The sequence below is a fragment of the Arachis ipaensis genome, chromosome B6 (assembly GCF_059453495.1).
Source record: "Arachis ipaensis isolate K30076 ecotype BB chromosome B6, ASM5945349v1, whole genome shotgun sequence".
In the NCBI taxonomy this organism is placed as follows: Eukaryota; Viridiplantae; Streptophyta; class Magnoliopsida; order Fabales; family Fabaceae; genus Arachis; species Arachis ipaensis.
Window position 1 is genome coordinate 6820147 of NC_142441.1, and position 17349 is coordinate 6837495.

The 17349-nt window shown below is 34.0% G+C and overlaps 1 protein-coding gene across 1 annotated transcript; it reads right to left on the reverse strand.

Annotated features, from left to right (window-relative positions):
* Nucleotides 1-1330: 1330 nt before the first annotated feature.
* LOC148554493 (uncharacterized) lies at nt 1331-11227 on the reverse strand. The gene is made up of 4 exons (XM_088490346.1): nt 10444-11227; nt 10273-10371; nt 1900-2192; nt 1331-1825 (listed from the first exon to the last, which is right to left on the reverse strand). The coding sequence occupies exons 1-4, from the start codon at nt 11225-11227 to the stop codon at nt 1331-1333; spliced, it is 1671 nt and encodes a 556-aa protein (XP_088346472.1).
* Nucleotides 11228-17349: the final 6122 nt, after the last annotated feature.

Genomic DNA, 17349 nt, shown 5'->3' on the forward strand with positions numbered 1-17349 from the left:
CACTGGCAGCTAAGATCGTCCGAACCGGATATTACTGGCCAACCATAAAAAGGGATTGCATAACAAAAGTCAAAACATGTGACAACTGTCAGAAACATGCAGCTATTTCCACAAAGCCAGCCGAGCTACTACATAGCATGGAGGTAAGCTGGCCATTTCACAAATGGGGGCTCGATATCCTCGGTCCATTCCCAATAGCGCCGGGCCAGGTAAAATTTCTTTTAGTAGCAATCGATTATTTCTCAAAATGGATAGAGGCGCAACCATTAGCACGGATAACAACCGAAAAGGTACGATCATTTATATGGAAAAACATTATATGCCGATTTGGAATACCCAGGGAGATAATATCTGATAATGGTAGGCAGTTTACAGATAATAAACTCAGCTCATTTCTAAAAAACTTTTACATAAAGCATCATTTTAGCTCGGTCGAGCACCCACAAACCAACGGGCAGGCCGAGGCTACTAACCGAGTAATATTGCAGGCAATAAAGAAAAAACTAAATGACGCAAAAGGAGAATGGGCGGAACTGATCCCAGAAATATTGTGGGGATACAACACAATAATACAAACAACTACGGGCGAAACACCTTTCAAACTAGTCTATGGGTCCGAAGCACTAATCCCCATTGAGGTCGGAGTCCCCACCCTGAGAACCGAGCTATACGACGAACAACACAACTTACAGGCAAGGAATGCCGAACTTGATCTAGCCGAAGAGACCAGGGAGCTAGCAGCCATTAGACAAAGAGCAGTAAAACAAATAATCGAAAGAAAACACAACAAAAGGGTATTGCCGAAGACATTCACGGAAGGTGACTTGGTCCTCAGACGAACAGAAGAAGCTAGACGTCCCCCAGCTCACGGGAAGCTCACCGCAAACTGGGAAGGTCCATTCCGAGTAAACAAGGTGCTCGGCATGGGAGCTTACCAGCTGCAAACATTACAAGGCAACCCAATATCTGGAACCTGGAACATCTCTTCTTTAAAGATGTACCAATCTTAAGTTGTACAAATTGCGGATGAGGGTACTCTTTTTCCCCTTTAGAGCCTTTTTTCCCCGAAAAATAGGATTTTTTTGCCTAAAGAGGGTTTTAATGAGGCCTGACGCACAATATACTCTATTATCAATATTCAAATTCAATCAAAGACGTCATACTTCGTCAAAATATTCAAAAAACACAAATGATACCGTTACCAATTATCGCACTTACTACTATAATAAAGCAAAATAACAAACACAAAACATAAGCCGACCTAAACATGGTCGAAACCAGTCAACAAGTTCAAACTCAAAATACCTCGTTCCCAACTACATAAGTCAATCTATAAAGAAAGCAAATAACCAAACCAAGAGGGAGGGGGGACATTCTCATCGTGCTCCTCCGCCGTCCCGTCAACGACTAACTTCCCATTTGTTACTACCTTCGTCATATCAAGACGACCAATATCAAACTCCGGAGCCAACAAAGAAATCTGGCTCACAGCTCGGTCGAATCCATAAGAAAACATCTCCATGTTATTTTCCTCCAACTCAAGAATACGAGCCGTAAGACCACCCTTGGCGACATCATTTTCCATCACCTCAGACTGCAATAATCGAATCTGATCTCTCAGCCGAGTTACCTCTTCCTCTGATTCCTTTGCCTTCGCAACAGCACTAACAACAACATCATCCCTCTCTTTTACCGACTTTTCTAATTCATCAATCTTAGCCTTATATGTCCTCTCAACAGCGGCAGCCTTTTCTACAACCCCCTGCTGTTCGGAACCAATGAGCTCGGTAGTGCGACCAACACACATCAAGCGAGAACCAATGATCTACAACCATCACACCAAAATAAGAACAAAGCCCTAAAGAAAGATCAAAGTAAAATTCAATAATGCAAACAAACCTGAACAAATTTGCCAAGACTTTCCATACCGATACGACGAGTCATAAGCATATCCCCCGGGTATTGAGAAGCCCGGTCAGAAAGCTCAGCAAAGTTGAACTGTTCACTCCAGAGAGAATGAGAGTTCGACCCCGGAATAAAGCCATGAAGTTTCTTCTGTCGATCAAAGACAGAATCACTACCACCAACGACTTCCTGGTCAGCCTCAGAAATAACCTCCAAAGATATGTCATCCCTCTTTCTTTTGAACGAAGACGCCGGACAACCAACAGAAGAAAAAGCTTGCCTGCCACCTTCCTTATGCTCGGCGGGTGACAAACCCTATTTTGACGGTTTATCTTGTATTGATTTTTGGGGATTTTATCACCTTTTACCCATATTTATTCAAGAAATAGCATAGTTTTGTATATTCTCCTTTAATTGTGCTTGAATGTGAAAACATGCTTTTTAGGACTCAAAATAGCTAAATTTATTTCACCTTGATTCTATTAGATGCCTTGATATGTTTGTTAAGTGATTTAAGGTTTAGGAGGCAAAGATTGGATCAAGGGAATGAAGAAAGAAAGCATGAAAAGTTGGAGAACTCATGAAGAAATGAAAGAACCGGAAAGCTGTCAAGCCGACCTCTTTGCACTTAAACGACCATAACTTGAGCTACAGAGGTTCAATTGATGCGGTTCCAGTTGGGTTGGAAAGCTAACATCCGGGGCTTCAAAACGATATAAGATTTGCCATAGTTGCATCGCGCATAGGGGCGCGCACGCGCACGGTACGCGGACGCGCCGATGGTGGCACATGACCCACTTAATGCAAACGTGGCCAGCGATTTTAGAAGCCTTGTGGGCCCAATCCAACTCATTTCTAATGCTATTTAAGCCAAGGATTGAAGGGGAATCAACATACTTTTACATACTTTCATACTTTAGAAGTTAGTTATCATTAGTTTAGTTTTAGCTTAGTTTAGTAGTGAGAGTTAGTTTCTAGAGAGAGAAGCTCTCACTTCTCTCTAGAATTAGGATTAGGTTTAGTTCAATAATCTTAGATCTAGGTTTTAATCTTTGCTTTCTTCTACTTCTACCTTTCAATTCTTTGTTGTTACATTGCAATTTTCTTTATGTTGTTCTTATGTTTTGTTGTAGACCTACTATTGTTCATTCCATTTTCTTTCAATTCAATAAGAGGTAATTCATGTAGATCTTGTTTCCTTTAATTGTTGTTAATTCTTTACATTTGATTGTAGTTAGAATTAATTCTTGTGATTGATTTACTATGTTTTTCTTTTGTGCCTTCCAAGTGTTTGATGAAATGCTTGGTTGGATTTTAGAGTAGAGTTTTATGTTCTTAGCTTGGAAAGGTAACTTAGGAACTCTTGAGTTATTAATGTCCAAGTAATTGATGATTGGGATCCATTAACTCTAGTTCTCACTAATTGAATTAGTGGAGAGTTAGGACTTATGGAGTAGGATTGATATAGCTCATTTGACTTTCCTTTACTACTAGTTAGAGGATGATTTAATGAGATTAATCCTTACCAATTCTCATATTGTGGTTAGTGATTAGGATAGAGATCCTTGACCACCAACCCTTGCCAAGACCTTTTTAGCCATTAGTTTACTTTCTTGCCATTTACTTTTCATGCTTCTTATCCAAAACCCCAAAATAACTCATAACCAATAACAAGACACTTTATTGTAATTCCTAGGGAGAACGACCCGAGGTCCAATACTTCGGTTTATAAATTTTAGGGGTTTGTACTAGTGACAAACAACTTTTTGTATGAAAGGATTAGTGATTGGTTTAGAAACTATACTTGCAACGAGAATTCATTTGTGAAATTCTATACCATCAAAAACCCATTCGTCAAAATGGCGCCGTTGCCGGAGAATTGCAATGGTGTTATGTTATTGGTTATTGTATATATGTGAATATGTTTGCCTTTTGCTTCTTTGTTAGTTCTTACTAGTTTTTAGGATTTAATTTTCTTGCTTCTTATTTGATTTTATTTTTATTTTCTCTTGCTATCATGAATTCTCACTTTGGCTATGAGTGTGATTACAACTATGTTGTAGGTAATGGGGGCTACAATGAAGATGTGTATCAAGAATGGGATAACCAAAGGTGGGAAGAGCCACATGCACATGATCAATCTTCATGGCAACAACCTCCACCAATACACTATGAAGAAGAGCCATTCTTTGATGCATATCAATCTAATGGCTATGGTGAACTCCCTTGTGACTTTCAAGAACCACCACCATATGCCTGTGAGCCATACCCTCAACATAACCCTCAACCATACTCAAAAGCCACTTTTCACCAACCACCTTCATATGACCCTCATCCATATCCACCATTACAACAACCGTATGAGCCATATGAACCACATATAGAGCCACCACCATCTCAACATCACCACTTCCAAGAGCCACCCCCTCCATGTTATTACCAAGATGAACCACCTCAATTGTATGAAAATTTTCAACCACAAATGTATGAAAATTTTCAACCACAAGATGAATACCACTTTCCACCACAACCTCCCATGGAAGAATATTCATGTCCATCAATCCAAGAGCCATATGATCCTAATCATATTATCCAAGAGGAACAAGAGTCAAGGGATCATCTCAAGGAAACATTGGATCAACTTCAAGCAACCATGGAGCGTGTTGTGCAACAAGTGGAAAGAGTGGAAATTATTGAACCACCACAACTCTACCAAGAAGAACCACCTTCCTACTATGAACCCTTCCCCCAAATTGATGAACCCTTCCATCCACCCCAACCTCCAATGGATGACATCCTTGATGTTCTTGTTCAAGGACAAGAGGAAATGAAAAGGGATGTGCAACAATTCACGGCCGCCTTGGATGAGGTGGTAAACCGGTTAGCATCCCAATGCTTGAACTCTCAAGGAACTCCCATGGCTACATGTGGGGAATCAAATGAAGAGCATAACATAAAAGAGAGATTGGTGGAGAATGAGAGAAGTTGCTTTGTATTGGAACAATTGGAGGAAGCTATGATTATTGAAGAAAGGGAAGAATTGGTTGAAGACTTAGGAGATGCGGAGCCTCCATGGAAATCTAGAATTGAAGAAAACCCCTCCAAGATGATTGAAATTGATGCTAGGAAGGAAAGTGCACACCTTCCAAGACATATTCCATATGAAGATTTGGATGGGATAGAGCAAGAAGTGAGTTCCCTTGGTGATGAAGATCAAGCATCAAACCTTAGTGGTGAAGAATCCTTTGAGCATGAAGAACCTTCTCCCAACAAGATGGAAAGCAATGTGGAGGTAAATTTTTCTTACCCTCCCATCTATGACTTGAGTAGGAGAAAAGGTTTATATAAAATTGTTGAACAAAGGATTATAATTGAGAAGTCTTGTGAAGAGGTGGAAATCCTTAGAAAAAGGAGGATGGGAATTGAATACGCTTTATCAAAACTCTTGGAGTTGTCTTTGCCTAGGTTGCCATCTACTCCTTCATTTGAGTGGGTGAAATTTATTTCTATTAGCTTTATTATCCCACTTGAATATGGTTTGCTTGAAACGGATGGCCAACTTAGGGAGCTTTGTGGGATGAAGCGTAAACGAAAAAGGTTTTGTGGTTGGCGTTGCAAATCAAGGCTCATTATGGTTGATGCATCAAACATGAGATATAAAGGTTGGAGTAGTGCTCAAATAGATGGGTCTAGGAGGATTGTTGGCCACTATATAGAGAATTCACCTTACTCACCACCCGGTTGGACTAATAATGATAATCAACCTCAAGACGGGTATGAAAACAAAGTGTGGGATCCCGGATTACAAGAAGAGGATCAACTTTGGGAGCCCCAAGCTTGTGAAGAACTCCATCAAGACTTGGCTCAATCCATGAAGAATCTTGGGGCACAATGGAAAACTAAGCATTGGTGGGAGTTCCAAGATGAATACAAGCACAAGCCACCTTGATGAGGAGCTCTCCATAAGTCCAACTTAAGGACAATAAACAAAAGTGCTAGGTGGGAGACAACCCACCATGGTAAAATCCTTTCATTTTCTCTTTTGTACATATTGATAGAATTAGTTTAATTTCATGTTTTGTTTAGATAGTTGAGTTTAATTGGTAGTTTAGTATGTTAAATAAGGTTTTAGGGTGTTTTGGTAGATGCTTGGAGGTTTAGAATGCTGAGATTGGTGCAAAAAAAAAAAAAAAAAAACGGCCATCGGCGCGTTAGCACGCTGTGCGCGCGCGCGCACATTGCACTTCCGCAACTTCTGGTACAAAAACCAGAGAGTTGTGCGCGCGTTGTGCCAGCATTGTGCTGGGAGCACAAGCTCATCCACGCGTAAGCGCGCTGTGCGCGCGCGCGCGGATCGTCCCTGCTGCATCCACGCGTAAGCGCGCTGTGCGCGCGCGTGCGGATTTGCTCCCTGCTTTTCTCCTTCCTCTTTTCTCCTTCCTCTTTCCTCTTCTCTTCTTCTTTCTTTCTAATTTTTTTTTCTTCTTCTTCCTCTCTTAGAAAATTTTTTTCTTTTAATATAAATGAAAATTTTTTTTTAATAAAAAAAATAATAATATAATAAATAAATAAATAAATAAATAAAATACAAAAAAAACAAAAAAAAAAAAAAATTTTTCTCTTTTCCTCCATTTTCTTTTATTGCATTTGCTTATTTTCATTCATTGCATTTTAATTTTGTTTTTTTTTACCTTGTTCTCATTTTATTTTCTAAGTTTTCCATTTTAATAATGGTGTTGAACTTTCCTACTCAATTGTTGAGACTTTCTTACATTATTTTGGTGCTTCTTGACTTGTTTGATATTGTTGGGTGATGAAACTTTTAAATCAATGCTTCATCTTGTACGACTTTTGTGTCTTTATGCATTGATATGACCTCATATTGTCTTTCATGACCCACTTCTTCTCATTTGAACTTGATGCTCAACACACTCTTCATACTTTAACTTTACTCTTGCATCGAGCTTAATGATATGCCTTAGCTTACATTATTTTCTCACTCACATGCTTAGCTAACATGTAGTAGGAAATCATACTCTTATTTGGCATTAGCCCCGCCTATGTTCTAATTGCCTTGATATCTTTGTTATAGGCTTAATTTTCTTTCCTTTTCTTTCCTTTTAGGTTGGCCACCAAGAAGGGAGAAAGGAAAAGCTTTTAAATGGGGCACCAAACAAGTCCTCCGCGTAGCCTTGTGAAGAAGCTCATCAATTGTAGCAACCCGTCCACCTTGCTCTTCTTTGCATGCACCGAGGACGGTGCAATCTTCAAGTGTGGGGAGGTCGTCTGACCGATCTCCATGGGTAAAAATTTCCTTTTCAACACCAAATTTTTTATTTTCTTTAATTAGATTAGCTATTGCATTGCATGATAGGTTGCATGTTAGTTAGAATTTGTACATATTTTTACCACTTCTTTGTTATTAGGACTACTTGGTTAGGGTGATGATTTTCTTTCCAAGAAACCGTTTTAGGGTAACCTACCAATTTGAAAATTTTTGTTGAACTTGCTTGAAAGAATTTATTTTGGAACATGGTTTTTGAGCTAAAAACATAAGCAAGTGAGATTTGTGCCTAATTGCGTGGTTACATCTTATAACCACTTATTTTTCCTTCTTGTGTGCATTATTTTCTTCCTATGATTGTGATCTTTGATTTGTTTGATTCTCTATGTCCATTATTTGGTGTATTCATGCATTTATATGATTGAGGCCATCATTTCATTAGCTCACTCACCCAAATGGCCTTACCTTCTATCTTCCTTTGTTAGCCAAATTTGAGCCTACGATTAACCCACTTTGTTCTTAATTTAGCACATTACAAGCCTTAAAGCGGAAAACAATAAAAGTCCTTATTTGGATCTTTGATTAGCTTAGGCTAGTGTGTGTGAGTATCATTCAAGTGTGGGAACCTTGGGACATTGGGTGAATAAAAGGGTAGTTTTGTATTATTATTGTAAATATTGGGAATTGGGTACATACTCATGCGTTAATTAAATGTAAGACCTTATGCATTGATATTCTTGAAAAAAAAAGAAAAAAATAAAAGAAAAAGAAAAAAAAAGAAAAAAAAATAAATGTGAAAAAAAAAAGAGAAAAAGAAAAGAAAAGAAAAAGAAGAAAAAGAAAGAAATAAAAAGGGGACAAAATGTCCCAAAGTAAAGTCCAATAAAGATCAATGCATAAGTATTGTGAAATGAAAAGGGATGCATGAGTATGTGAAAAAGTGAGGAAGGGGTAGTTAGATTAGTACTTAATTGTATAGGTCATTATATAGGTTAGGTGGAAAAGTTTAAGTTAATCAAAGATTCAAATCCTAAGTCCACTAGCCATATATGATCCTACCTTGACCCTAACTCCATTACAACCTAAAGAAAAGACCTCATGATACATGTATGCATGCATTGAATAATTGTTGATTGTTAGATGAAAAACAAATCTTGGAAGGCATGATTAGGGGAGAATTGAGAGAATTGACCCTACACACTTGAGCGACTAGAGTGCAAACACTTCCAGTGAGGGTTCGATGCTCGACTCCTTTATTTCCGGCTTTCACGAGCGTTCTTCTTGCAAGTCTACTTGAACTTCATTTTGATATTCGAATTGGTAGGATTCATGAATCGTTATATGATCTTGACCCTACTTGTGCATGTATGACTTGGAGGATTGATTTTTAACCAAGTAGGTAAAACCATTTTTTGCATTTAGTTGCATCCATTTAGATAATTGCATATAGTTTAGGTTGCATAAAGTTTATTTACATTGAATAAATGTTGATACCCTTTGTTTCTCTCTTGGCTTAAGCATGAGGACATGCTTGGTTTAAGTGTGGGGAGGTTGACAAACCCTATTTTGACGGTTTATCTTGTATTGATTTTTGGGGATTTTATCACCTTTTACCCATATTTATTCAAGAAATAGCATGGTTTTGTATATTCTCCTTTAATTGTGCTTGAATGTGAAAACATGCTTTTTAGGACTCAAAATAGCTAAATTTATTTCACCTTGATTCTATTAGATGCCTTGATATGTTTGTTAAGTGATTTAAGGTTTAGGAGGCAAAGATTGGATCAAGGGAATGAAGAAAGAAAGCATGAAAAGTTGGAGAACTCATGAAGAAATGAAAGAACCGGAAAGCTGTCAAGCCGACCTCTTTGCACTTAAACGACCATAACTTGAGCTACAGATGTCCAATTGATGCGGTTCCAGTTGGGTTGGAAAGCTAACATCCGGGGCTTCGAAACGATATAAGATTTGCCATAGTTGCATCGCGCATAGGGGCGCGCACGCGCACGTTACGCGGACGCACCGATGGTGGCACATGACCCACTTAATGCAAACGTGGCCAGCGATTTTAGAAGCCTTGTGGGCCCAATCCAACTCATTTCTAATGCTATTTAAGCCAAGGATTGAAGGGGAATCAACATACTTTTACATACTTTCATACTTTAGAAGTTAGTTATCATTAGTTTAGTTTTAGCTTAGTTTAGTAGTGAGAGTTAGTTTCTAGAGAGAGAAGCTCTCACTTCTCTCTAGAATTAGGATTAGGTTTAGTTCAATAATCTTAGATCTAGGTTTTAATCTTTGCTTTCTTCTACTTCTACCTTTCAATTCTTTGTTGTTACATTGCAATTTCCTTTATGTTGTTCTTATGTTTTGTTGTAGACCTACTATTGTTCATTCCATTTTCTTTCAATTCAGTAAGAGGTAATTCATGTAGATCTTGTTTCCTTTAATTGTTGTTAATTCTTTACATTTGATTGTAGTTAGAATTAATTCTTGTGATTGATTTACTATGTTTTCCTTTTGTGCCTTCCAAGTGTTTGATGAAATGCTTGGTTGGATTTTAGAGTAGAGTTTTATGTTCTTGGCTTGGAAAGGTAACTTAGGAACTCTTGAGTTATTAATGTCCAAGTAATTGATGATTGGGATCCATTAACTCTAGTTCTCACTAATTGAATTAGTGGAGAGTTAGGACTTATGGAGTAGGATTGATATAGCTCATTTGACTTTCCTTTACTACTAGTTAGAGGATGATTTAATGAGATTAATCCTTGCCAATTCTCATATTGTGGTTAGTGATTAGGATAGAGATCCTTGATCACCAACCCTTGCCAAGACCTTTTTAGCCATTAGTTTACTTTCTTGCCATTTACTTTTCATGCTTCTTATCCAAAACCCCAAAATAACTCATAACCAATAACAAGACACTTTATTGTAATTCCTAGGGAGAACGACCCGAGGTCCAATACTTCGGTTTATAAATTTTAGGGGTTTGTACTAGTGACAAACAACTTTTTGTATGAAAGGATTAGTGATTGGTTTAGAAACTATACTTGCAACGAGAATTCATTTGTGAAATTCTATACCATCAAAAATCCAATCGTCAGCGGGACCAACAGTTTTATCCTTTTTCTTGTTTAAAAAGGTCTGTAACTTCAGAGGGTCCAAGAGAGGTACTCGCCCACCTACAGGATAATCACCAACATCAGTAAAACCATACAAACAGTTATACAAATAAAAAGCAAACGAAACATTACCTATATACATTTTCAAACCCTCAACATCGCCAGAATCATAAAAACGCAGAATATCAGCAATAGACATACACTCCCCAGCAGCAACACTCTCAACCAAAAAATCCAACAAAAACTCCTCCTCTTCACTCCGCTCAGAAGCCTCAAGAATCTGACTCGGCTCAGAGCACCAATAAAGGGAAAATTTTTCACAAAGCTCGTCATCCAGATAAAACGGATACTCGGACTCAACCGACCGGACTTTGACAAAAAGAGATTTGAAGTTTTTAAAGGAGAATTTGTAAAGAAGGAATACAGAATGACCAGGAAAGCTACTAAAACAAACCCACAAACCCTTTCGAGTACCCTTTGCTTGAAACAATGAGAAGAACAATGTCAAAGAACAAGGGAAAGATAGATAATCCATTAAAACCTGAAAAGCGTGAAGAAACGCCCAGGAGTTAGGGTGTAACTGCGAAGGAGCGCAGTTCAGTTGGGTAAGAACATCACATTCAAAGGGAGAAAACGGAAATCTCACACCAAGCTCAACCATGCATGGAGTATACATATAAAAATACAACCAATCTCCCCTTCTCTCGTAAACCCTATCATCACTAGAGCACGGGAGGAGTTTAACAGTGACCTCAGAACCTCTCCTTACGAAATCTACTCCTCTTAACTCAGAAAGGGAGTCAACACTAGTGAAGGAGGACGACCGGGTCCTAACGTCCTCATTAACCCAGTGGTAAGGATTGTCTTCCCTAACCTCTACAACCTTTAACTTCTCTTTCAATTTCTCCCCTGCCATGGACTCATAGAAACTGTAACAGTAAAAGATAGAAAGCACTAACCTTTCGAAGACATAGCGAGATAAAATGGGAAGGAAGACGAAATAGCAAGGCGTAAGTTCCAAAAGAGGCGTTTATTGCAAGCCCACTATTTTAGTGGGCAACTTAAATCCATACCCACTACAAACGTGGGGAACCAAAACGACATCAACGCACAATAAAAGCGACACAGTTTTCTAAACACCAAAAACCCAAAAAACACCTTCGACACAACAAGCAGGCCCACCAAGCATTTACCGCGCAAAAGGAGAAACCAAATATTCAAAACACTCAAAAGCTCCGCTGCCGTTCCTAGATGCAACACCAGCCGAGCTTGGGGGCTATGATGTGTACGACATTCTCGGAACTAAAACCGACCTATAATCTCGGCCGCAGTATCCTCTGGCTGAGTCAGCCTTATCTTCCAATGATGACCCATAACAACAGAATCCACTAAACTGAATGGACGGTAACTCCTCTCAACAGAAAGATACTAATAACAACTCTAACCGTAAATATCGGAGCCACTCCACCCTACTCGCCTATAAAACACAAGGAAACGTAACCCATCACAGGACACAACTTTCACTCCTGATTATTGTATTTTCTTTCTATAATCAGCGCATATTCTTACTTGAGCGTCGGAGTGCTTTTTGCAGATACTCCCGCCGCCGTGTTTCAGAGGTATCCGAGGATCAGCTACTGCGCTTGCCCCGGCCGACGTATAAGTTCGTCCAGACCAAGCAGATCTCAAGGACAAGCACACTTCTCGGATCATTCAGGACGGAACAGGTACTGTATGCAATAATACAGAAAATGGTTAAGAGTGATATCGGTTATTACAAAGTAGTTATGCATTTAGGGATAGTTTCCTTACCCTCCAAAAAACATGTTAAATAGGGTTGTTAATTTGTTATGCTTGCTTCGATTTTTAAGGAAGTACCAGTTATGACAAGAAGTGGTGCAATGGGTAGTAATTTGGATAAAGGAATGTAGGCCAACAAAGAAAATTGAGGGTTACTGAAGCTAAAGAATAGGGAATATGCGTGTAGGTGGGTGTAAAATAATAGGAAAAGTTGTTGAGTATGATGTGTATGGATTTGTTGCAATTGGTTTTTGTTTATGGATAAATTATTATCTTTGTTTACAAATATTCAAAATATAAAGATATTTATAATAAAAATAAAATTTATCTTATACGATTATATATACCCATAGAAAATAAGACTATTTTGATAAAATTATGTATATTCTCTAAAAAAAATATTAAAAATTTTCAAAGGATTCAAATCCTAAAAGAGCCTAATAAATAAATTTTTATTAATTTTTTTATTTGCCGAGGCAACTATGATGTTGGTGAGAATATGAAGATTTTTTTTCTATTTGATGCAATGTTGAGTAATAATAATGAAAAAAATTTATATTGGTAAATACATAATACGAGGTTATACAAAAAATTTATTTAATTCAATCTATTTCTATTATAAAAAATACGGTAAATATTGCGCACATTAATGCCGACTTTTAAGGATGAAATCTACATAATAATTATACTAGGATTGCTAGCTTAATGTGAAAATTAGTTATGAATATAATTTGTAAATAAACTTTTAAATAAATTTTAGGATAAAGTACTAAATTGGTTCCCTAGGTTTGGGCATAATTCTGTTTTGGTCCTTAAGATTTAAAGTGTTCTATTTGAATCCAAAAAAGTTCCATTTAGCATCAATTTAGTCCCACAGTGAGGTCAAAATTAAATAATTAACAAAATATCATACATAACAACAGTTCAAGAACAAAATCGATAATCTGGAGAACAAGTACAAGCTCCAGAGGCACAAAATCAACCATTGATGCATCAATACATTTATTTATCATTTTCTTTAGTTTTATAGAAAATATTTTATTTATATTATAAAAAAATAATAAATAAATGTATTGATGTATCAATGGTTGATTTTATGCCTCTGGAACTTATACTTGTTCTTCAGATTATCGATTTTGTTCTTGTACTGTTGTTATGTAGGACATCTTGTTAATTATTTAATTTTGACCTCACTGTGGGACTAAATTGATGCTAAATGAAACTTTTTTGGATTCAAATAGAACATTTTAAACCTTAAGGACTAAAACAGAATTACGCCCAAACCTAGGGACCAATTTAGTACTTTACCCTAAATTTTATAAAAAACCACAATCAATCACATCGGTCACATTATTTTTTGTTTTTAATAATCAAGTTACATCTTGAGAATAAGATGAGACTAATCCTAGGTCATGGATATACAATAGAATACCATAATAAAAAGAATGAAATAAATTAAAATAAACATAAGATAAAATTAAATAGAAAGAAATCAATTTATATCATTAAAAATGATTCATTTAATTTTATTTGTGTATTGTATACTTGATCACAAATACTACAATAGTTTCATAAGTAGTATACTAATATGTATAAATTTTAAAGAGTAATATTATATATTTAAATTTTTTTATGATTCAAGTCTAATTAAATTAAACAAAAAATTTTGAATGTGTAAAATTATTCGATTTTATATTAGATCGAGAAAAAATCTAATTATAAACCCATAAATATAAAAACGAATCCTTTATCTAAATAAAAATATACTAAACAAATAAAAAATAGATTAAATTAAATTAAATATCATAACAAGTAAAAATATAAACTAACCTAAACTAAAATTAAATATTATAACAAAAGTAAAAATATAAACTAACTTGAGGCTCACCAAAAAACATGTTAAATAGGGTTGTTAGTGATAAGTGTTTAGAAAATATATGCTTAGGAGAGTATTTTTGTTATTTTAGAGATAAACGACAGAATAATAATTTTATCACATTCGAAGATATGAATACTATCATGCCAGTCTTAAATATTAAGGAGACTAAGAGTTCGTCGTAGTACTAAAATAACGACAATTTATAGCAAAAGGTCCGGTGAAAGACACCAATTTAATATTAATTTTCGAAATTATTAGGCATATATTTTAGTTTACTTTATTGTTAGGATTTGTTAAAAGATTTGATTTAGTTCTGCTAATGATATTTTTATGAATTTTAAGTTTAAATCAAACTTGATCTAATATAATAAGATTAAATCTATTTAAATTAGTTATTTTATTTTTAAGAAATTTAAATAAGTTATTTTATCTTTTAGTTAGTTTGTTGGGGATCTATTTAAATACTTTTGTGAGTCTTTCTAAACAATTTTTTTAATGAATACAATTTTTAGTTGCTTTATTGTGGGATTAAGTGAGGTGAGTGATTTACTTAGCTTGTTGCATGAAAAAGATTAAAGGATTCAACTTAAGATAATTCTGTGTGGTGGTTTCTTCAATTTTAATCCTTTGATCTAGGTTGTCAAAGACAAATTCTTTAAATATCTAATAGAGAATTTCTTCTTTTTACCAAAAATAAGAAGACTCGAACCTGCAACCTCTTAAATGAATATAGAGAGATTATGTCATTTGAGTTATAACTCATTGATAAATACTACAATAGTTTGATAAGTAGTATTTATAGATTTTATATTAGGTCGAGAAAAAATCTAATCATAAATATATAAATATAAAATTCAATCCTTTAACTAAATTAAAAATATTTAAATTCAATTAAATATCATAGAAAGAAAAATATAAACAAACCTAAACTAAAATTAAATATTATAACAAGTAAAAGTATAAACTATTGTAAATCACGTTTTTAAAATGAGGTTAAATAAATATCAGCATAAAAAGATATTTTAGACATTTTTATTGGATTAAGTATCATGAAATAAACCCTAAATTAATTAAACACCAATTAATCAACTTGTTTATGCCAACAACCAGCCCTTTTTCTTTCTTTCTACATCAAGATTATTAAAAAAAAAAAAAAAATTCTAAGCCATGTCTTATTAGCACTAGTACAATAATACTAGTATTCAATTATCAAGATACATCTTTGTTAATTTCCTTTAATTATTTTGAAGCTTGTTGCCGCCACGTTCAGTTCAATCATTATTATTGTTAACTATGATCTTGGAATTGAAGATTCTTTCTTTCTTTGACTTGAATTGAATTAAGAAACTACAAGACTCGATTTAGCTAATGATTAGAATCAATTTAAAGATGATATGATTACATGATTAGTAGTATTAGCTTCATCTTCTTTTGGAAACAGTGGCAAAACTTAAAACAAAATTTTAGAAAGGTCGAAAATTTAATAATAATATTTATATTAAAATTAAATTTATAAATATAATTGTTCTTTATATTTATTACTAATAAGATAATAAATAAATAATTTTATAAATAAAAAATATAAAATAATTTATAATAGTATTTTTCAAATTTTTAGTGATTTGAAATCTTTAATAATTGAATTAGAACTAAATTTTTCAGTAATTTATAATATTTATTGAATTTTTTTATTAATTTATACAAATACAATAATATCAATACTTATTAGATATTTTAATATTTTTTATCATATAAAAAAATAAATTAAATAAATAATAAAATATAAAATAATATTAAATGAAATAAATAAAAAATACCTAATTTTTTATATTTGAACTCAAAAGTAGAGAGAGTGTTGCTTGTTGAATAGAGAGCTGCGAAATGCGAATAGAGAAGCTACTAACAAAGCAGCTTGTTTTTATAACGATAATTTTTATCTTTTATTTTATTAGATGATTTTTTTTATTCTTATCTTTTATTTTGTTAGATAACTTTTTTTTTATTTGATTTAATTTTATCTTTTAATTTTGATGTGTTGTGAAAGCTAACAAAGACCCACTCAATTCAGTCCAAATCTAACATATTTTTAATGTTTAAAATTAAAAATTATTGTGCAATAAAAATAAGAAATGAGAATTAAACTTAAATGCTTTAAGTCATAATAAAATATTTGAATCAACTGAACTATTTTTTTATTTTTTGAAGAATTACTACTAATTTTTTTATAAAAAATTTGGGAGGATAACCTCCCATTGTTTCAAATAAACTCCGCCCCTATTTAAGAATGAAGTAATTACTACAAATGATATATAAATAGAATGTAAATGCTAATAATCTTGATGAATTATTAATTAATCATACACGATTATATTAAATACAATCATATTATACTCCAATCAAAACTCTAAAATTGTCTTTATATAAAAGTGTTTTGTTTTACTATTAAATAGTGGATCATAGAATTTAATTTTGACTTATTATAAAAATGTAATTTTTATCTAAAAACAATATTATTTCTTTTAATTAAATCATTATTTTTTTGTATAAATTATATTTTTAAAGTGAGACTAAATAAATACTATTCTAAAAAAATATTTTTGATATTTTTTAGAGTAGGCCTCGTGACATAAACCTTAAATTAAGTAAACACCAATTAATCAATCTGTTTATGGCTTTATGCCAACAAACCACCTTTTTTTTTTCTTTCTTTCTACGTTAAGATTATTTTAAAAAAAAAAGATTGACTTTAAGCCATCTCTTATTAGCATTAGTATTATTATTCTGGTACTCAATTATCAAGATAAATCTTCGTTAATTTGCTTTAATTATTTTGCCTCGGTATAATGCAATTGTTACAATAATATATCTAGCTATATAAATCAGATTATTATATATGGAGTATGTACTTAATATGGAAGGACAGTAGATTGATGCCTAGTTCTTCATTTAGTAATGAATCTCTTGATCTTAATTTCTTGTACCTCATTTGATGAGTTTGGAAAACTCCTATTTAATTTTGATGATGAACAAACATTATTAAAATATTTAATTATAAAATTATTAATTTGATCTTAATTCATATTTTCTAAAATTAATAATTTTGTTGTGCAGATTTTAATTTGGGCCGAAAAAATAAAAAAACTGCAGCAGGCCCAAATCAAAATACACAATCAGACCTTGCTATATGTTCCCTACATAATGTGGCTGAATTGTTGTAATTAATTGGGCCAGAACTCAAAAGCCCAATTAGTTTGAAAGAATCAAAATTTTATTGGGTCAGATTAAGCTTTATTGCTACCAAGCCCAATTTGAATTTTGATGAATGTTTCCATGCATGATCCGAATCCAATCTTCATCAG